This window comes from Brachyhypopomus gauderio, chromosome 15, assembly GCF_052324685.1.
Source record: "Brachyhypopomus gauderio isolate BG-103 chromosome 15, BGAUD_0.2, whole genome shotgun sequence".
NCBI lineage: Eukaryota > Metazoa > Chordata > Actinopteri > Gymnotiformes > Hypopomidae > Brachyhypopomus > Brachyhypopomus gauderio.
Window position 1 is genome coordinate 20,913,603 of NC_135225.1, and position 22,155 is coordinate 20,935,757.

Sequence of the window (22,155 nt, forward strand, 5' to 3'; positions counted from 1 at the left end):
TGTTGCATGGTGGCTATTCATCATGGAGCTTGTCCTGCCACAGGTACATGGAGGACACACCCAGACTCCAACAGCATGTGCTTGAGGCAGTGGGAAGATGTGGGTTACAAAAACAAACCCCAGCCACATTGGATGTTGCCTGTACCCTTGGTTATGTTGAAGATGCTTCATTTAAATTCCCTCTGCCTATGGTGTCTGCATTTGGGTCGCCACTCTGAAAACCTGACAAAATTACAAATATGTTGCAAAAACTAAATACATGTTTGGCCCCATTCACTACTAAAGTAACTACTAAAACTAGTTATTATATTATTATGTTACTTTATTTTATATCACACTTAGATGAAAGGGTAATTTTTGACCCATGTTTTTAAATCTGATGTACTAATATAAAAACTATTTTTATACATAGTTCAAGTATTAAAGTAAAAATGAAAATATTGAACAGCAGAAATCAAAAACAAGATATTTAATGAATACTTGGAACATTCTACTATAAAATGAATAGATTTCAAAAGCATTAAATATCACTGGATATGAATGTGTGTCATGTTTGACCCATGTTGTGCATTAGAGGGGGTATGCACATGTTGTACCACTTCAGAGGTGTGGTTAGTCAAGTCCAACATGGGCCAGTTTGGGCTTGTCATGAGGAAACATAAGTGCAGAAGAGAACGTTTGTGGACTGGAGTGACACGCCGTGACAGTCTCAATGGCCAAGCAGAAGTAGAATTTCAACTCTCATGAGATGTGGGAAATAGAGGGATAAATCATCAGAGCCACTTGTGACCTCCGACCCACAGCCCAGGAATCTGACGCATTTGTAGGGAGAAGACCCTGCTTGCCTTGTTTGTCAAGAACCGGCATCATTAAGACACATTAAGGACACACAATATGAGCCTCGTGCAAGGGCATTAGACTTCACAAACAGCAGACACACCAATCTTGGAAGAGATGTGAACACAAATGCTTTCCCACAAAAAATGTCAGGAAATGTACATCAATTATGGAAGCAGATCAACCTCCAAAACATCAAATACATCCAATGGTTGCTTTTTGCAGGTGGCTCAGAAACGTGAATGGTACTTGGGAAAATAGCTTGTGACATTGCTACTACAACATGTCAGACAGACTTGGTCCTATGGTACACAGCAATCAAGGTGGCATGCAGTGTGGAACTGACTGTACGACGCTTGTACTGCTAGTGTTGAAGCTTATGAAAGAAACAAGATCATATATTCTGAACAGGCAATAGAAGCTGCCCGAATGGCAGCACGATCAATATTTGTCATGTAGAAGTGTGATGCAGAGGTTTTATAGCCACATCTATTTTCAGTTCGCTGAAGGAAATAAGGTCAGGGGTGAGGAGTCATTTCCTCCAACAAGCATTTCAAATCCTTGTCAAATGCAGTGAAAAAAGCAACACTTGGCTTTGAAATGAAAAGGAAAAGCAACTACTGGGCTGCTAAATAAAATAGGAGGGAACAGAACAGAAGGAACATCAGTATCACCACTCAGCCCTCTGGTGACAGACGTATCAACAAACCATCAAAGATTAAACCCCAATGAGACTTACCAGTGGAATTTAAATATCTTATTAGCTCTACCACTGTGGTCCCTGTGTTTTGAGAAACTGGTAAAATATTAATTGAAATGTTACAACATTCTTGTCTGTTTTAATGTTTCCATTTAAGTCCAAGTTGATTTTAACTTTATTAAAAACTCCACAAACAAACACAAGGTGTAGACTAGGCAGTAAAAGATTCACTAGAGCTAGTGAGAGCAACCACAGCGCGAGTGGAGAGTGGTACTCAAGTCCACTGTGTAATGCTAATTGTAAACTAGTGGTAGGTAGTATTAATGGGACGCACAGGTGTGGAGAGACCTGTGACACATTTTAATACCTGGAAGTAAAAATGTAGGTTGGAGTAGGGGTGCCCCTCCCCCCACCTGTTACTTGGTAGGGCATCTTCACTTTAGCCTTATGAGGTAAATAACTGAATGGTCATTCACGTCTTTTTAGAGCGTAGTCTCTTTCTGAGACAAACTCAATCTCAGCTTCATTTACAGACATGTTTTCAAGACATGTTTCAGAAACCTACTAAGACATTTATTTATTACTGAAAATGCCATATTAAAAGCAACTGAATACTGATAAAACTCTTGTTTACATTTGCTATAATAGATCATAAAATTATAATTTTGTCAATTCTTTGGGCATTCTTTTTTAAAGTTAATTGCCTAGTTTATTTTAATGGAAATCATACTGAAATTCAAATGTGCACCAGAGGTGCCTTATTTGCAACATACACCATTAGGATGCATCCTTGCAAGAAGCAGACATATAAACATCATTCCTCTCCAACACAACACATGATCAAATATTAAAATATATATTTTATATTTAAATTGTATGTCTACTTGGCAGCTACTGCCTATTACCTATGATCTTTATTCAAAGAAACCTTTCAGGATCAAACCAAAATAAGATGTTTTAAATGGTAAAATTAGCATTCCCTTGGGGCATTTTGAACAAAGAGTGTTTGTGTGCTCCGTTAAACAATAAGGAACTTGCTAAAGCCTGAATAAGTAAAAGATATATAGCGTAACTTCTTCCTGGGTCACAGAACCTCCTTGGGCCTATCAAAAGCCTCACACCCCACATGTCAGTGTGGAGGAGTTAGGTATAGGAGAAAGGGGCAATTTTCCCAAGTGATAATTACCACGGGGTAATTTAAGGATATCGAAAAGGATCACTCGTCCCCACCCACTAACACACCACCATAAACAGTGTGATGCTGCCTCTCACACCAGGGACTGTGTTCTCCTAGAAGCTCCTCTGGTTTTGTTAGCCCATCAGCTAATGGAGGAAGTTAATTGTGTTGGTTGTAAGGCCACCTGTCACGCTAGCCTCATTACCATAGTAATAGGAGGAGGGTGGCATGAACAGCATGCCTCCGCCATGATAGCGAATCGCTTCTGACTGCCGCACAGACTTCACCCGTGCAGCCACACATTCACTGTACAGTCAGTACTGCGCTAGCTGTTATATTTGAACAAACTCCAAGAAGGATATTTTTGGATACAGTAGTCGGGGGTATGGACAATGTGTATGGCACAAAAAGGCATACAAGAGCAATACTGTCTACAAATAAATAAATAGCCATATGTTGCTTTGTATTAAAAAACATGTTCAGTTGGTGTGTGGGTAAATGGATTATAGATAGATAAACAATAACAACATTTGGGTGAGTTCGGAGAATAATGCCAGGGGATTAGATTGGTACTTTAGCTCGGCCATCTGTATGGCATCCTATGCGTTCTTCAGGCCTACTTAGAGTCTCTTGCTTTGCCTGTCAATTCATTCTTTTTCAGCTAGCATAGTTAACAGATGTAGACCACCTCCACATTTATCATGCAGATTGGGTTGCCTGGCTAGCTAAACACTAACTGCTCAATTGGCCAAATTACTGGAGGTCACACCATGTGTGAAAGGCACATCCGATAGCCTGCTGCTGAGGATGTTTAAGAAATAACAGAACTTTACTCCTTATAAATCCTTTTGCTTTCTTACATGGATTTGCCATATTTCATCATGTATATTTCATCATGGCTCATAGCAGGAGGCTGTTAAAAGTTTGGACGACCTCCTATGCTCTCATACTATATAAAGTGTAAGACTTTTGAACATAAAGTTTCTCAGATGTTTAGTGTCATTGACTGCTGCTGAATTATGGGTAGTGGGGATAGGATTATGACATGTGGCTGTACATTTACCTCACCGACAGTGCACATCACCCCCCCCCCCCCCCCCCCCGACATCTTTTCTTATGATGCATTTAAAATGCTAATAACCGATTTATTATGTGCTCTATCAAATGCAAATGTTTTGTTTTACTGCTACAAAAGTTGGGTCGACCGAGGCATTAGCATATCTTATGCCTCCCTCCTTAGCATGCAGTGTTGGAGCTAGCACCATGAAACAATGCAATAAATTACATTAACAGTCGCATTAGATAAACAAGCCAAACGATGCCACCATTAAGACATACAGCGAGGTTGCTTGGGCAAACGAGGGTGTCTTGACTCTGCTAGCATATGGTGCACCAATTCCATCAAACCAACACCATCTCAACATTAGCAGGAAGTGTCAGGCGAAGCAGTCTGGTACCCAAAAAATCATCACGCTAATAGCCATTTATGACACTAAGCGAGAGCTCGTGAAAATACACAAATTCTTACGCACCGGTCTTAAAGACATAGTTTTGCTAATACTGCTGTACTAGAGTATTAACCAATCATTAAGCTACATTCTAGTAATTAAAGTTAATAATGCAGATAATAGTACTTTAATAGGCTATTAAAGAGATAGGTATTCTTACTCCGTTAGTTTTCCCAAAACTTTTTACTGATTTTAAAACTTTTACTATGACATTTTAGCAAGGTATAAGAAGGTAAGAGATCCTTAGAGATTCATGCTTTCTTATGGGCTTTTTTTTTTCAGAGTTCCAATGGGTGACAAAAGCTTGCTTCAGGAAATGTTTTTGACAATTTGAGAATGTAACAGAGAAGCATTTTCCTTCTTGTATTCCATATAGCTCTTTCTGTAAAAATGTGACATCCTTATTGGGGTATTATCAAGGCACTTCAGATGAAGATATGGAGGGGCTGCTATTGTGTCGTGTGTGCCTTTGAAGTCCTGATCCACTGGCCACTGTTTGGACCATAATCCCAACCGCAACCATTAGCCACGCAACAATGTGTGTGACCCCACTGTAATCTTTGGGGCACCATCCATCTATTTCTCTAAAGGGACCCGAGCATCCATAATCCCACTTCACACCCCACCATGCACTGGAAGAAAAGCTCACCCTTAAACAGATGGCCTGCAGTCTACATGGACAGGAGGTCTGCACGACCCTGGCCAGGGTCTGATCGGAGGGAGGACACAAGGCAGAGGCATATGGCTGCAGCCCTGTCCCCTGCAGCCCTGTCCCCTGCAGAGACCTCGACAGCCTTTTCTGCACTGAGACACACACGCACATGCACCGGATGACTCTTGTATCACACCGTTCCCCAAACCTGGTGCTCTGCACCTTTTGGTACACTGCCTGCTCTAACACACACATGTTAACCTCAAGATGATGCTGCTAATTTAGCTGGTGGGTTGAGTCAGGTGCACTTGAAGCAGAGGATATTCTGGAATGTGGTGTGCAGGCGTGCACCACTGCAAGGACGGGTAACAACTGCATTGCACTCTCCGGTTCTCACGCGGGGCTCAAGGGCTTTCACAGCGGCATCTAGCAGATTGCAGTGAAGAACCCCCTAGCCCTCTTCCCATCTGCACCTAAATACCCGCATGCCCTAACAATGAGGTGACCATGTCCCTGCCTGCACGCAAACAGAGGGGTCGGCAGAGACATGGGTAGGAGGGTGAATGTGCGGGACACACACACACACACACACACACACACGCGCATTAACAAGCTATAATCTCAAACGCCTTATCCATAATGCATTGTCTGGGCCAATTTACATGGTGTGGAAGTCTTTGGGGAAAAAACTCATCCATCACGTTACTTTATTAGCGCCCCTCCCTCCTCTCCCCCTCTACCCGCCCTTTCACTTTTCTTTTCGTTTTTCTTTTTTTTCATTTGGCTCCTGTTTTGTCATGGTTGTTGTTCCGCTCAGCGCAACTGGCCCCATAAAAAACTCCAAACAGCTTAATTGCTGGGTTGTAAAAGATTTGCATGTTCTGGATGGGGGGGGGGGGGGTGGGGGGGGGGTGGGTTGTTGTAGGGGGAGTCAGGGCTGGAGTGGACAGGGGAGGGGTGCCAGATAATAGGAAGGGTGTAGATGAGACCCGAGACCGGCTGGGCAAGGCCAATAAAGAAACATCAGCATCCTCAACGAGGGCAACACTGAATTCCCATCTGAATTGCTCAAAAACGCCACCAATTACAGGTTTGGGATCTGGTGAGGTCAGCAGCATGGCTGTTGCCATGAACCTGTGAGTGCATGCTCTGACTACTAAACAGATCCATGTTCAGCCTGTGACGAGTGCTGAGAAGGACTTCTTAATTACCTCCTGAGCTAGGTCTACACATTCTACATCATTAGAATGCTGAATGCCCTGAAGAGAAAGGCGTCTTTCAAAGTCAATATTAAATTTATTATATCAGTTTCCTTGCATTTGATGTAGAATGTCTAAGATCACGAGCTGTTTGAAGTACATTATGAAGGATGAAGTTGTCAGTCCACTCACCACAGTTTTGCCTGCTAATAAACACTCTGCTTTCTGCTTTTCTCCGTAGGACTTTTAGAGATTAAATAAAAAGAACAAATTGCTATTTAAGAATAAAAGAAAACGAGGAAGAACCTGTAACTGAGAAATGGTATTTTATTGATATTTCATTTCATTTAAATCTGGTACAGAGAAAAAGTAGAGAGTTAAGTATAGTTAAGTATAGTTAAGATAGTTAAGAATAGTTAAGTATAGGTTTCTGTTTGATTCAGAACAGCTTTTAATGCAGTATCCTGCAGTGCTTAATTATTTCAATGTTAGTGTCTAATAATTTCTAATACATTAAAATCAAGTAGCTAAGATGTATGTTTATCCCCAGGTTAACAATGCACAAATTCTGTTATGCAGTCTGTCAGTCAGTATATTTTCAAATAATTATATCTGTTGCTGTTATTAACACTGAGCAAGCTTAACTGAGTTAATGGTACAAACTATTAATACTACAAACTATATATTAAACTATTTCAGCTGAAGGGACATTTGAAAGGCTTATTATCCTACAATTATTTGTTCATGTTCTGTTCAATGTAAGCGTATCAAGTTTACCGAAAGGGTTTTAATAGATAATTTTTTTGTGTTCTTACAAGTTCATTAATCGAACTGTCTTTTTCCGTTTCCCTTTTTATGAAATAGATTTTCGTATATTAAATATTAGTGTAAACCATGTTTCCTTGCAAGAGATTGGTGATAATAATTCACAGCCGCCTATCCACATTAGCCAAAAGTATACAGTATTTAAATGAGAATTTCGTTCACATTTTCCGTGAAAAAGAGGATCTTGCCACAACAAACCTGTCACGTACACTGGCGAGAGGGAGACTGATGTTAAGATGCTCTGGAGATGTTGCTGTATGTGTGATGGCGGTGGCCTACGGAGCCCAGCCAGTTTGTTTCATTGTTGGCACATCAACACAGCAACGCATCCTCTCTAAGATCGGTCACTATCATCCTACCGACAGGGCCCACAATCCATCAGGCACCACACATCACACAGACAGCCTTGGAGAAAAGGGCCCCATAATTGCAATCATATATGTGGGGATTTAGCATGCGTGCCATACTGTACCATTAGTTTCACAAATAAGTAATAATTTGCTAATGACAACATTATGTTGAGTCAGTTTAGGGGCAATTAAAGTGAGTGATATTTACATATGCCTAATGAATCACAGTGCCGTGGCAGCTTGAGGGAGGCTCATGAATATTCATCCGTGCATTCGCCAGGCCTACCGCAGTTTATAAACTGAATTATGGTTGATTTGCCCTTTTAAAATATGAACATGGGCGCATCTCCCTCAAGGAGCGGATGAACAATAAAGGCTGATTATAAAAATGTTTTAGTGGTAAACTGCCGGTGAGGAGATCAAAGGCTGATTTTTATAGACTACCACAGCTTTCAGAGGGGGGGCGTTGGCCAGGGCAGTTTGGTGTGAGGTACAGACGCAGTCTGTGCGCCTCCCTTTCAATCCGCTATTGGCTGCACACCAGTAAGGTCAACTATATCATCCCGAGGCTAAAATAGACCTAATTTGCCGTTTCTTATCTGGCTGTTCGGCAGGTGTCAGCCCATGTGATGTCTGTACGAGAATCACAACGTGTGCTGGCGCGCTTCAGCACGGTCAACTTGTCCTAACTTTAATACCTTTTTTTCCCTCATGCACTCCTAAGTGTGCTTGTAAAAATCTAAGTTTAGAGTTGTTAATTGGTCTCTGTTAATTGCAATATGTGTGTTTTGAACAGGTTCCATTTAATTCCCAGAGTAGATTATTAATTGTAAATGCCAACATCTGTCTTGCTGAAAGCGATTTGAACGTCGCTCTGGTACTTGAACCCTGATCACATTGCTACTGCGCTGTTTACTTAGGGACTCCGACTCATAATACTCTTCGCATAAACTGTAGGACATAAAAACTGAAAATACTGCAGTTCTTCCGTTTTAAGATACTTGTGTAGGTTGAACCCGAAAACAGATTTTGAAAAATGCGTATTCTTTCTTCCCTCGCATAGTTTAAAAGAATTTGAAATAGTTTTGAATATACTAAAAACACTATGAACGCGATTTTACCATGTAGCCTACCTGTGAGAAAACTTTGGAAGGGTTAATAGCAGAAAGTACAGGTGTAACATGTGAATTGCAAAAGGGAAAAAGCACAACGAACTATTAAAATAATAAAAATATAATAACAATAAATAATGCAATAATAAAAGTGAATAATAAAACAATGCAAAACCCAAACATTTTATAGGGCGTATCAGCCTCACCGTGCATCACTTCTTTGTCGACATTTTTGAAGGAGTTGTCCCAGTTTTGAATCTCATCCTTCGTAGGCCCGTTCCGCTCAGGAAACGAAAATCTCCGTTACAACGTGGAGCAATGCTGCCACCTTGTGGACGGTCTCTATACGACAGGCCAATCTGTGCTTACAGCTTCAGGCTGCGTTCGTCGTTGAATATCAAATGAACGAATGATACACGGATTCAATCCGTCTAACAAAACGGTAGATACGTTTTGCCTAAATTATGTCAAATAAACTACGCTATTACAACCCGCTTAGACTAGATATTCTGCCTAAGGGATTTTAGTTAACCGTATACCCTTAACATATACTCCTTCTTGATGTATGCATTGTGGCAACACATTTACTGAGGTGTTCTGAGGTTCATGGAGGAGCTTTTCTTAGAGTCTCTCCAGGATTACCGAACTTCTCACCCTATCTCTGAGAGTCTCGGCATCCTGCGGAGGAAACTGCTGAATTTGTATTTAGGGTGTTTGACTTTACAAGACTGGCATGTGTGAACTAAGTGCGTGTTTCTTTGTTAGCCAAACACAAAAAGACACACATGCAGATCAACTATCCAACTTAAACTGTAAGCATTGTTAGTTTTAATAATTGCATTTGTTTGTGCGTTGCAGAGAATGCTCTTCTACAATTTGTCTAAACAATGAAAATGTAAATGTAAGTTAGGAGTCAGTTCTGTTGTTCGGGGTGTTTCTACATCCACATCAAAAGCTGCTCAGTACAGAAAAGTAACAAATATACTGGACATCTCCGGGAGTCCGTCATGAGACATGAAGAGGTTGGGGAAGGGCATCGAGCCAGAGCTGTCCACGCTGGTTTTCACGGTGTACCCTTTCAGCCCGCTCGTCCACATCAGCAGAGGAGTGTGAATGATCGCTATCCTGGCCTCCTCGTGGTACGGTGCTCCCATGTCCCTGCCCAGCACCACGTCGTGCCCCGTCCCCCGGGCCGGGTACGACACGGTTAGCCTCTCCAGCCTCCGCACCATGAAATAGTCGGAGGGTGGTGAGTGGCCTTGGGCTGCGCTGCACATGACCAGCGCCAGGTGGCGCACCTCCGAGTTGTTCAGCAGCTGCGCCGCGTCCAGCGGTGACGAGTACCACACGGTCAGCGTCCTCGCGCTCACGGGCCCCTGGTGCGCGCGGAACGGCCGCTCGTCGCACTCACACTCGCTGGAGTCCACAGTGGCGCACGCCTCCGGCTCCCGCGTGCACGCGCATGCGAGCAGGCTGCCGTCGTGTAGGTATACCAGCATGAATTCTGCCTGCAGGAGTGCCATCTGGGTCATGCACAGGGCGCAGAACAGCGTGGCGTTGCCCGTCAGGCCCAACAGGTGCACCGCGGGCGATCGCCTTGCACGCATTTGCAAATGTGGAGATCCCAGGATGACAGAGCTTCAGGCGTGGTGTCGCACTGGGACCAGTTGCTCTGCTAGAGTGGTGTCTGTAGTTTGCAGGTATGGTCTTCTCCTTGCAACTGGCAGCTGCAAAGGTCGTCATTGGGAGATGTTTATTACCACAGTCTGCCAGATCATGCAAATATTAGTATAAACAAGATAGAAATAGCACAACGTTTTTAAATGTGGTTAGAATACTTTCAGAAGAAACATCTCGTATTCTAAAATACTTCCTTATTTTTCAGTGAATGCCAAAACTTTGACTTTTGGTTTTTTTAATATAATATCCTTGTTATGCGGGGACACGTGAACGCGCATAAACCTCGTGGTCTTATGCGGCGGTACGCGAACGCGCATACACCGTGTAGAGTTGAATTAAACCCAAACGCCAAAACCACAAAATAAAACAAAAAACCGAGACCACCGCCAAAACGTTCGCGGGAAAAATATACAAAAGAAAACGTCTTCGTGTAGGCAGCACGAAGGAAAACCACCAACAGAAAAGAAACGCGGAATAAACTCAACGCGAGGTAAGTAGCCTATGAAAAACACAGCGCGCAAAAACAAAAGAAACGCGGAACTGCTCAACGCGATGTATGCAACAAAACAAAGGAAATGCAAAACCATGAAACTAAAGAGACGCGGAAATATACTCAACGCGAAAAGTACGATAACAAAAGGGGAACAAAAACCACCGGGGGAAGAGCCAGCTCACCAAAAATGGAACGGCGAAAAATAAAAACTTCCCAAAACGATGAGAGAGAGAAACGAGAGAAAAATACAGCGGGGGAAAACTTGAGAAGGACCCAAACAGGCGCAGAAGTGAAACACTTGAAGAAAACAGCTCGAGAGAAGAGAGAGAGAAAAAGCAACGTGGAGAACACCAGAAAAAACGTTACCGGCTGACTACTCTGGAGAAAACAAACAACTCAGCGAAGATGTGATGGCAGCTATCCTCCCTAAATAGGGCACGAGAAAGCTGGATCTCATTTTCGCTGATTAGGTCTACAGTAAGTAGACTGCGAGCGCCCTCTGGTGGTCATGGGCGCTGGGGCCTGCCCTGACAGAGTCCCCCCCCTAGGCCCGAGACCCTGTGGGCCAAGAGCAGTGGCCCTCTCGCGACGGAAGGCACGGATCAGGTCCGGGCACAGAATACGCGAAGCCGGGACCCAACTGCGCTCCTCCGGCCCGTAACCCTCCCAGTCCACCAGGAACGGCTCCCGACCACGGACCCGACGGACACCCCCGCCAACCATACGAGGAGCCAGCGGCGGAGGTGCCGGAGGAAGACCACACAGGACCGGCCGGAGTTTGGACACGTGGAAGACCGGATGCACCCGCATAGAAGGGGGAAGCTCCAGGTGGTAAGCAACAGGGTTGATCCGCCGTAACACCTTAAAGGGCCCCAAGTACCGTGGGGCCAACTTCCGCGTACCCCCACGGACAGGCAGGTCCTTAGCAGACAACCAAACCCGCTGGCCAGGGTGGAACGAGGGAGCAGGGAGCCTATGCCTGTCATACTGACGACGTTGGGCGGCCGAGGCAGATAACAGGGCCCGACGAGCGCCCTTCCAGGCCAGCCGGCATCGCTTGACAAGAGCCCAGGCCCCAGGCACCGCGACCCCGCCCTCCTGGTCAGCAAACATAGGAGGGGGGTACCCGTAGAGACACTCAAACGGCAACATCCCCAGGGACGAATGCCACAGCGTGTTGTGGGCGTACTCAGCCCAAATCAGGCGTTCGGCCCAGGATGACGGACAAGCGGAGGCCAGACAATGCAAGGTCTGTTCTAGATCTTGGTTGACCCTCTCGGTCTGGCCGTTGGACTGGGGGTGAAAACCCGAGGACAGACTGGCCTTAGCCCCCAGTAAACCGAGAAAGGCCATCCAGAACCGGCTGGTGAACTGGGGTCCCCTGTCGGAGACCACGTCGACCGGGAACCCATGAGCCCGCACCACGTGCTCCAAGAACAGACGGGCAGTTTCTTGGGCAGAGGGCAATTTGGGCAAGGCCACAAACTTGGCTGCCTTGGAGAACCGGTCGACTACTACCAGGATAGCGGTGTTTCCCCGGGATGCCGGCAGCCTGGTCACAAAGTCCATAGAGACATGGGACCATGGACGTGAAGGCACCGGGAGGGGGTGCAAGAGCCCCAAGGGCTTGGACCTAGGGGTCTTGCTGCTGGTACACACCGTACAAGCTGCCACAAAGCCTTCAATGTCCTTTACCATACCGGGCCACCAAAACCGTCTGCGGATGAACTCCGTGGTCCGGCGTGACCCGGGATGAGCGGTGAACAGTGAGGAGTGCCCCCATTGCATGACCCCTTTCCGTTGGTCAGAGGGGACGTACAGCCGCCCAGGTGGCCCACCTCCTGGATCGGGCTCCGCCACGAGTGCCTGTCTGACGGCCGCTTCGATGTCCCATTGAATGGGCGCTATGATCTTGGTGGCTGGCAATATGGCACCAGGGACCACAGGACCAACCTGCGGCTCTCATTGGCGAGATAGGGCATCAGGCTTGGTATTTTTGGAGCCCGGACGATAGGACAAGGTGAAGTCGAAGCGACTGAAAAACAAGGACCACCTGGCCTGCCTGGGGTTCAGGCGTTTGGCCTGTTGAAGGTAGGCCAGGTTTTTGTGGTCCATCCACACCAAGAAGGGGTGCTTGGCCCCCTCTAACCAATGCCGCCATTCTTCCAAAGCCGCCTTGATGGCTAACAATTCTTTGTCCCTGATGTCGTAATTACACTCGGCGGGCGTAAGACGGTGCGAGAAAAAGGCACAGGGATGGAGCTTGGGTGGTTCCCCTGTCCTCTGGGACAGCACAGCCCCGACCCCTTCGTCAGAGGCATCAACCTCCACTACAAACGGGAGGTCAGGGTCAGGTACAGTGAGAACAGGGGCCGTCACGAAAAGCGCCTTAAGGGTGTCGAAAGCCTTCTGTGCCCCAGGAGTCCAGGTGAACGGCCCAGGGGACTTCCTGGTCAGAGCGGTAAGAGGAGCGGCTGTTTTGCTGTAATCTTTAATAAAGCGCCTATAGAAATTGGCAAAACCTAAAAAGCGTTGGACCTGGCGAAGCGTTGTGGGGACTGGCCACTGAGCCACGGCCTTGGTCTTAGCAGGATCCATAGCCAGCTTATTTTGAGAAATTATAAAGCCCAGAAAGGACATCCCCCTGGCATGAAACACAGACTTCTCCAACTTGACGTACAGGTGACTCTCCAACAGCAGTTGGAGAACCCGACGTACATGTTTGGCGTGTTCCTGCTGTGAGCGGCTATAAATCAATATATCGTCAAGGTAGACGTACACATATCGGTCTAAGGCCTCTCTCAGGACCTCATTGATGAACCTCTGAAAGACCGCGGGAGCGTTCATTAGCCCGAACGGCATGACCAGGTATTTGTAATGACCTGATGGGGTGATGAACGCGGTCTTCCATTTGTCCCCCTCTCTAACTCGAACCAGATTGTACGCGCTCCGCAGGTCCAGCTTGGTGAAGACTGCGGCCTGTTGTAGGGACTCAAATGCGGTCGCCATAAGGGGCAGCGGGTGACGGTCTTTCACCGTGATCTTATTGAGGCCCCGGTAGTCAATGCACGGCCTCAACCCGCCGTCTTTCTTCCCGACAAAGAAGAAACCGGCCCCAGCAGGGGAGGTGGAAGGCCGAATGAGACCAGCAGCCAGGGACTCCTGAATGTACTGCTCCATAGCCTTGCATTCAGGCACAGCGAGGGAAAAGAGTCTACCCCGGGGAGGGTAGGTACCTGGCAGCAGGTCGATGGCGATATCATAAGGCCTGTGAGGAGGGAGGTAACCCGCCTGGCGTTTACTGAATACGTCCTTCAGGTCGTGGTACTCGGAAGGAACCCGGCTCAGGTCGATCACCTCGGGCGGCCTGTCGGGATGGCCGGTCCTGGGAGCCAGGAGACAGGAGCCCTTACACATAGGGCCCCAGCGACTGACCGTCAGGTTGAGCCAGTCTACCTCTGGGTTATGGCGTTGCAGCCAGGGAAGGCCGAGGATCAATGGCGTTTTGGGGGCCCTAATGACATAGAGGGCTACGCGTTCGGTGTGCCCTCCTATAGTTAGGGTTAACGGCACCGTCTGGTCAGCGACCCCCCCTGAGGACAGTGACCTGCCGTCCACAGCGCCAGCGGCGTACTAAGCGGGACCAAAGGCACCCCGAGAACTGTAACCAGACCAGCGTCAATGAAATTACCGGCCGCCCCTGAGTCCACAAACGCAAGCAGCCTCTGTTCGGCTGAACCTCGCCATGACAGTGCGGCATGAAGGGTCAAACCGTTAGGATGGGGAGAACCCAAAGGGCCCGCCGAAGGCCTCCCGTCTACCGGCGGACTCCCCCCTTTTCCCTGTAGGCTAGGGCATGTGGTGCGTTTGTGCCCCTCTGTGCCACAATACAGACACCGACCCTCCCGCATCCGTGACTCTCTTTCAAGCGGGTCTAATCGGGCCTGACCTATCTGCATGGGCTGCTCTTGGTGTCGTTCTTGGTTCTCGCTACTATTGGCGAACGAGCCTACTGAGTGCCTACTGGTACGCGAACGCGCATACACCGTGTAGGGTTGAATTAAACCCAAACGCCAAAACCACAAAACAAAACAAAAAACCGAGACCACCGGCAAAACGTTTGCGGGAAAAATATACAAAAGAAAACGTCTTCGTGTAGGCAGCACGAAGGAAAACCACCAACAGAAAAGAAACGCGGAATAAACTCAACGCGAGGTAAGTAGCCTACGAAAAAAACAGCGTGCAAAAACAAAAGAAACGCGGAACTGCTCAACGCGATGTATGCAACAAAACAAAGGAAATGCAAAACCATGAAACTAAAGAGACGCGGAAATATACTCAACGCGAAAAGAACGATAACAAAACAGGAACAAAAACCACTGGGGGAAGAGCCAGCTCACCAAAAATGGAACGGCGAAAAATAAAAACTTCCCAAAACGATGAGAGAGAGAAACGAGAGAAAAATACAGCGGGGGAAAACTTGAGAAGGACCCAAACGGGCGCAGAAGTGAAACACTTGAAGAAAACAGCTCGAGAGAAAAGAGAGAGAAAAAGCAACGTGGAGAACACCAGAAAAAACGTTACCGGCTGACTGCTCTGGAGAAAACAAACAACTCAGCGAAGATGCGATGGCAGCTATCCTCCCTAAATAGGGCACGAGAAAGCTGGATCTCATTTTCGCTGATTAGGTCTACTGGAAGTAGACCGCGAGCGCCCTCTGGTGGTCATGGGCGGGGCAGCGCTGGGGCCTGCCCTGACAATCCTTTCCGGAAAAGATGAGGACACAGACTTGGTGAGCTCTGCTCGCTGTCGCTGGGTGTGGACCGATCGTTGCGGCTTGGACTTGACCACTTAAAAACAACAATGCTTTTCAGGAAACCCGCCTACACTATGAACTGTTCGTTCTTGCAGATGCAGTCAACCATATGCATGCAGCCCATCTGGCTTTCCACCCCATGAAACACATGAGCGTAAACACACACCCTGACAATCATTCTCTCTAGCTCTCTTTTCATATAAGTGATAAAGTACATACTGAAAATGGTGACAGTATGTAACTACTGTAATATATATATATATATATATATATATATATATATATATATATATATATATATATATATATATATATATATAATATGGAAGTTTTTAATTACCAGTCAACCTCATTCCATTTATAAGAACCGTTTCCTTTTTTAGAATTAATATAATGGAACAAAATGGAGCCTACTGATAGAGATGTATGATGAGAAGCATCTGAAAATGTGAGAAACATTTGAGTAATATGAAATAGCTCATTATGAACATGCTCAACGCTTTGAGTCTTGTTACTGTCAGAGCCAAGGACCATAAAATGTGATTATAATTTTATATACCTTGTTTTACATACACATATTTACATACAAAAAATACTTGAAGGCAGGCTATTTCAGCTGTAACTGTGGAAAAAGCACCCGGATGGAGCACCATAACCCCATACCCTCAGAATCCAGGTACATATCCTGTAATCAGACACAGCTAGGGTGATGTGACCAGCTTAAGTGAAAGAAAGTCAGAACAAAAGAAAGCAAGAATAAAGGAAGAACATTATTACTACCTTATAGAAGTTGTTAATATGGTGTTAACCAACACAAGTCCTTTCCTCAGTAATAGACTGAGTAATGTAAAATTCAACTGGACTCTGAGTCAGCCGTGCTTGGCAAAGCCACAAACTGCCCTCAGCATGCAGTTATGCATAACCAGGCAAGCCAAGCCCAGCTGGAGAAGATTAAACACACATAGAACAATGTGAGGCGATCACTCACAAAAATGTCAATACAGATCAAACAAAATATTCACAGAAAAGAACAGGTTCTCCACTGACTACAGCATAGTACAGCATCGAACGACAAAGACTTACATGTTCTGTGTCACCCTGCGCAGCCTAAGCTCAGAAAACATGACAAATTCTCTGCAGTTACGATTCTGTGTTGAATCAGTTCAAAGTTGGGCCCTCAGCCAAACCACATGATGGTTGATAAGGGTGGGACAATACAGCAGAAAAATAGCTGTACTGCAGTTATGAGAAGAACACTGATGTCAGATACTGTGGAATCCTACGACAAAAACACTACACAAGAACCACTGCCTAGTCAGTATTCAGAATCTAGTGAACACAGATATTAAGAATATCTCAGCTATGATTTATCGATTCCATGTTATCTTGCTCATGGGTTAGGAAAAAAACTGACATTACTCAAATGGAAACTGAATAAAGCGACCCAGCTGGGTTTTACTTAATGTACATGTTGCTCTGTTTTAGTTTAATTCATGCAGTTACATATTTGTAACATCAATGATTTTACAAATGAAGCTATGATTCTGGTTCCTCAAAGCACATTAAAGGTATGAGTTTAAATCAGAATGGTGTAGCCTGTGTTACCAAGAAGGGATCCACAGGACTCTTATTTTGTGTATTCAATGCATGCACAAATTAATTTAACATGGTCACAATGTACTAACGAGAGGTCACATATTCATAATTCATGCACACAATTTATTCACGCAAACTAATCGACGTCATGATATTGGCTATTTCATGTGATCAAATTTGAAAAATGCATGTGCAGAAGAGGAAAAGCCTGTTGATTACTGAAGAATGGGAGACCAGTCCACCATCCCAGTGGACAGACAGGATGGTGTGCTTGTGGAATGCAAACCATGCTGGAAGCTGCATTCTCTCTAGTGCAGTATGGACTGGGAGCGCCGCCTGCAGTCGAGACACGCAGGAGAAGCCTTTCCAAAACTCCAGTGGACCTGCAGAGAGGAACTGGGTGGATTGGTGGAGCTACTGATAGATCAGGGATGTCAAAGTCAAATGCACCGAGGGCCAAAAAACCAAATTTGCTACAAGCCGAGGGCCGGACTGGTTCAATGTTTATTAAAACATTGAAATGATTGCACATAGCCTATTGAACCAAGACCTAACACAGTGTTTATTATTTAATGCTTAAATGAATAAAGCAATACTTTCTTATGGATCTGTCAGTAATTTCAAGTGAAAACATTTTTCAACAAGCAAACAGATAAAAACAAACTTCCTTCAAAGAAAACATGTCCTGTACATTAAATGAATAAAGTAATAAAGGTTTGAAAAGTGCTGGAATTTAGGCTAAAGTACTTGAAAATGCTTGAAATTGTAATTACTTCGTTTCACAACAAATATCTGTCTGACTGAACAGTTAACAAATACGAGCCTCTTGTAATTCCAGGACGAAACATGAGAGAACGTGAAGACGTTAAGATTGGGCGTTCTGAAAATAAACAACCATTAAATAATGTGAATAAAAGCGAATTATGTCGAATCATTTCGAATATATGTATAAAAATTTAACTTAATTAAGTTTAACGTGCTGGTGCGCACAACGTTACAAAATTCGAGAGGTGCACGACCTCGCGAATCGACAGCGCCCGACGCCCTCGCCCACGGGCGGAGCCACTGCGATTACGTCATTTTCGCCGAGCGGACCTTTGCCGCTTGTGTGCGCTGCAGTGACTTCGCGGGCTACCGTTGCATTGTGGGGAATGTAGTGTTTGTGCGTGCAAAACACCAGCGGGCGGCTGTGGCCTGCGGGCCGGTTCTAATAGTAATTAAATATCATCCAGGGGGACATAGATAATCAATTCGCGGGCCGGATCTGGCCCGCGGGCCTTGACTTTGACATATGTGTGATAGAGGTTCAAGTGTTGGAGGCATGTCCCCAACACCAGTGGATATTCAGGACGGTGGGCCTCAGTTGTGTCCCCTACAGGTTTGGCCTCCAACCCTGGAACATAAGACACATTGTTACTAACAGGAAGACCAAGGTTCACTACAGAGTCCATCTTGTCGGGGGAACCGGTAAGGGCCTGACAGGCCCCAGCCACCCCCCCACCAAGAAATTCTAGGAAGATCTCCGTCCTCCAGGCCCAGGGAGAATGAAACCATTTGAAGAGTGGTGGCTCCAGCCCAAGAACAGACTTGGGCCAGGTCTTTCTTCTAGCTTGGCACATCAGTGATATCCCTTCCTAACCCTGTTGCGGAGATTCTAGACGGCTTTGGCAGGTACAGGGAACGGTCCAGTCTTGTGCTCCACTGGCAGGAGCATCTCCTTCAGAGGCAGACCCACCCAAGATCACAGCCAAGTCCTCAGACAGACAGGCCAGACACCCAATCGAGTCCCTCCCAAGCAGCTGATCAACCATGTCCACCAGTGCATGAGCAGCACCAGTCTTATGTTACTTCACATGCTCTGTATAATCAGGGAGGTGCACCTAATTTGGCCCATGAACAGTCCTCACACAGACACTTGCCACATGGTGCTTGGCCATTCTGTGAGCACCAGGGAAAAAGGATGAAGCACAAACACGATTCCCAGAACAGAAATAAGTTCAAATGAAAATGACAAAAACAACAGACATGCCAAAACTCACAATAGCAATAGCAACCATGACCAACAGTTCAGATGTGAAGACAATGGCCAACAACGGGAGAAGCATACAGGGTGGGTCTAAATCCCCTTAACTAGAGATTGGCGAAGTGTGCATGGATCTAACAAGGGGGCACGGCTTCAAATGAGGTTTAACATAAAAACAAGGACATGGGGCAACATCAGAAAAAGTCAGGGTCAACTGCAGTAATAGTTTGTGGCAAGGCCGTAACGTATGTCCTAAAGATGCGTAGCATCACGACAGCAATGAGGAGTGAGTAGTGATTACACTTTAACACAGGTACAAGTCTTACACGACCAATCACACACCTGCGAGAAACAGCTGCCAGTTGAGCAGCGCATACATTCATGCACAGAAGAATTTTGTATTTTATTTGTTGGAGGACAGGTGTGATATGTGCACTGTGCTTGGCTCCGCCCCCACCAGTCCGTCATATCTTCCTTTTGTTTTTCCATGTGCTCATGGTTTGGTTTTCCCATGTGTTCTCCTGCCACACCCCTGATACTTGTAACTCCTCCCTCTCGTCATTGTTCCCAGATGTGTCTTGTTTTGTTCTTTGTTTCACTGTGTATTTAAACCCTGTGTTTTCATCTTTCTGTTTGCTGGTCATTGCATGTAGCCTTTTGTCTCTTGTGCTTGGTTTCTGACTCGGTCTATGTGGTTATGTTTGCAAGTACATTTGTCTTCCTGGTTGGTATTGTTTGCTGTCTGTTTCCGTTTAGTTCAGTCTAGTGTTACCATGACTTCTGTTTAGTTCCTCTTGTTTACTTGTCTGAAATTTTGCATTGAAATGATGTATATGAATTTTCCCTCTGATTTCAACCCTTGAATTTTTCAGTGACCCATTTTCACTTGTATTTTTAAATTTTGGATTCAGAATCAAATTTAATTCCGCAAAAAATTGCTGAAATTCAGATGCTAAAATTCGCCATGTGCAGCGCGGTTGGCCGACGCGCCATGTGCAGCGCGGTTGGCCGACGCACCCGGTGCAGCGCGACTGGTCTCTCCCCTCGGTGGGCCGTAGGGCATCCCTCCTTCTCCTCTCGACCGCCCCTTGGAGCCGGCAGTGGGGTCTTCTCCCTCTGTCTCCATCGCCTCACTGCCCCGGCTCCAGCTCATGGGCTGCTCCGGGCTACCACCCCACGAGTAGTCCATCTCTTCTCCCTCGGAGCGATCGGAGGATGGGCCCGCCTCAGGAGTCCACCTCCCCTTTACCGTCCCGGCGGACAGCTCCGAGGGGGGAGGGCTCTCCTCCTCGTCCTCAGTGTAGGACCCCTCGTCATCTTCCTCCTCTCCGCCGTAGTCAGCGGAGAGTGCGGAGCACACCAACGGAGGGTACTCCTCTTCATCCTCCTCTCTCCCACCGTAATCTATGGTGGGCACGGAGCACACCGACGGAGGGTAGTCCTCTACATCCTCTTCTCCCCCACCATAGTCTATGGTGGAGGCGGAGCATACGGATGGAGGGTAGGCGTCTTCTCCCTCACCGTAGTATATGGTGGGGGCGGAACAAACCGAGGGAGCCTGGACTTCCTCTTCGCCTTCCTCTTCCTCCTCCGAGCCCTCCGAGCCCTCATCTGCGAACTCGGTCTCCCGTGCCGCGCACAGCATGTACGCGCACACTGGGTCTGACTTCAGCTGCTCGGGAGTCGGCGTGGTAGTGTTGCGCGGGTCGGAAGAAGAGGCATGGCGTCGCTTGCTAGGGCGCTGGCCCCTCTTTGGCCGGGTGGCGTAGCCTGGCATGCTTAGGGTGTCTTTTGTCGGCTCGTCGTTCTGTGACGCTGGGCGGCGACAGACGGACGAGATACAGAATCCGTGTTTGCGACAGACGTCACGCTTTATTCCACACTTAGATTGCGCAATAGCGCACGATAAACATTCAACATACAATGCGACGTGCAGACATAGACAACGACGAGCCACAGGTGAGACGGATAATGACAAGACGCACCCGCACCCACGGAGCTACACTGATGCAGACGAATAGACGCAGACCACGTTAACACACGCCCCAAAGGAAGGGTTCGGGGACCGTAACGTGACATCCTGAGTATTCAAACTGAATTTTGTATTGTGACATTTAGCATCTGAATTTCAGCAACTAATTTAAGATACATTTTTGATTCTGAATTTTTCACATTTAAAAATACAAGTGAGTCGAGTCACCAAAAAATTCAAGGGTTGAAAACAGAGGCAAAACAATTAAGATACATAATTTCAATGCAAAAATAATCAGAGATAGAAATTCAAAGGCACTACTGAAGATGATTAATTAGTTTGGCATGAAGGTCATAAAAGAGCCTGTCGTAATCAATTTGAGAGAAAAAGACATTAATCAGCATTTTAGCACTAATCTCACCAAGCATGGGGTGTAAGCATGGAATGTTATGCAGATGGAAAAAGGAGATTCAGTGATAGGCTTGATATGAGACACTAAGCCTTAGGTTAGAGGTAAGTGTAAAATTAAGACCCTTGAGGCTTTTAGCAACCCGGGCTCTCTTGATAGCAGCATGGTCAAAACCAGCAGAGACAGGAGAGTGATTTGGCTATAACCAACAATTCTTTATTTTTTGGGTAATAATGATTAATCAAGAACTGAATATCATCCTGTCCAAGTGGGGAAATGCATATGCTGAAAAGAAGAGGTCCAAGAAAAGATGCCTGGTATACACCTTGATCAACAGAGGCCACAGATTTGTGAGAACCTAATGCAATATATTTCTTGTCTATTTGTGTGGTATGACCGAACTGTCCGCCGCACCGGACCTCAGGTCACAGGTATCTGCCAAAATTGGACCGCGGACAAATTTATTTGAGTACGCCTGATTTACAGTATCAAAGGCTGATGATTGATCTAACAACAAGGATATTAAGAAATCAACATCAGTTGACGGCAGCAAATCATTGCATAACTTTATGAGGGTCTTGGTGCTGTGCAGCGTGGATACTAGACTGAAAGACTTTAGCCACTGAGCAGGGGTATTAACAGCGGAAGGAGGGAGAGGTTGAGGAAGTTTATTTATGGTAAAAGAGAGAGAATAAAGAGAGTTTGGGGCCTATGATGGCCAGTATTTTATAAATATAGAATAGAAACGAGAGTAGGCAATATTTCGGGCATCCCTATAATTTGAAAAATGCTCATCAAAGAGTGAG

At 46.0% G+C, this 22,155-nt stretch overlaps 1 protein-coding gene across 6 annotated transcripts in view; it reads right to left on the reverse strand.

Moving 5' to 3' along the window:
- The window catches only part of LOC143476741 (uncharacterized), a 60,442-nt gene extending 43,825 nt beyond the window's left edge, over positions 1 to 16,617 (reverse strand). For 3 of the 6 annotated variants that reach the window (XR_013121377.1, XR_013121375.1, XR_013121376.1), the window contains exon 1: positions 16,433 to 16,617. Coding sequence is in view for 3 of the 6 variants with exons in the window: in XM_076975079.1 (XP_076831194.1) it covers positions 9,320 to 9,967 (648 nt within the window). In the remaining 3 variants the exon portion in view is untranslated. Of the gene's footprint in view, positions 1 to 6,403; positions 10,127 to 16,129; positions 16,396 to 16,432 lie in introns of those variants that run through there. The other 3 variants (XM_076975079.1, XM_076975077.1, XM_076975078.1) reach the window with 3 other exon arrangements.
- Between the last annotated feature and the right edge of the window lie 5,538 nt (positions 16,618 to 22,155).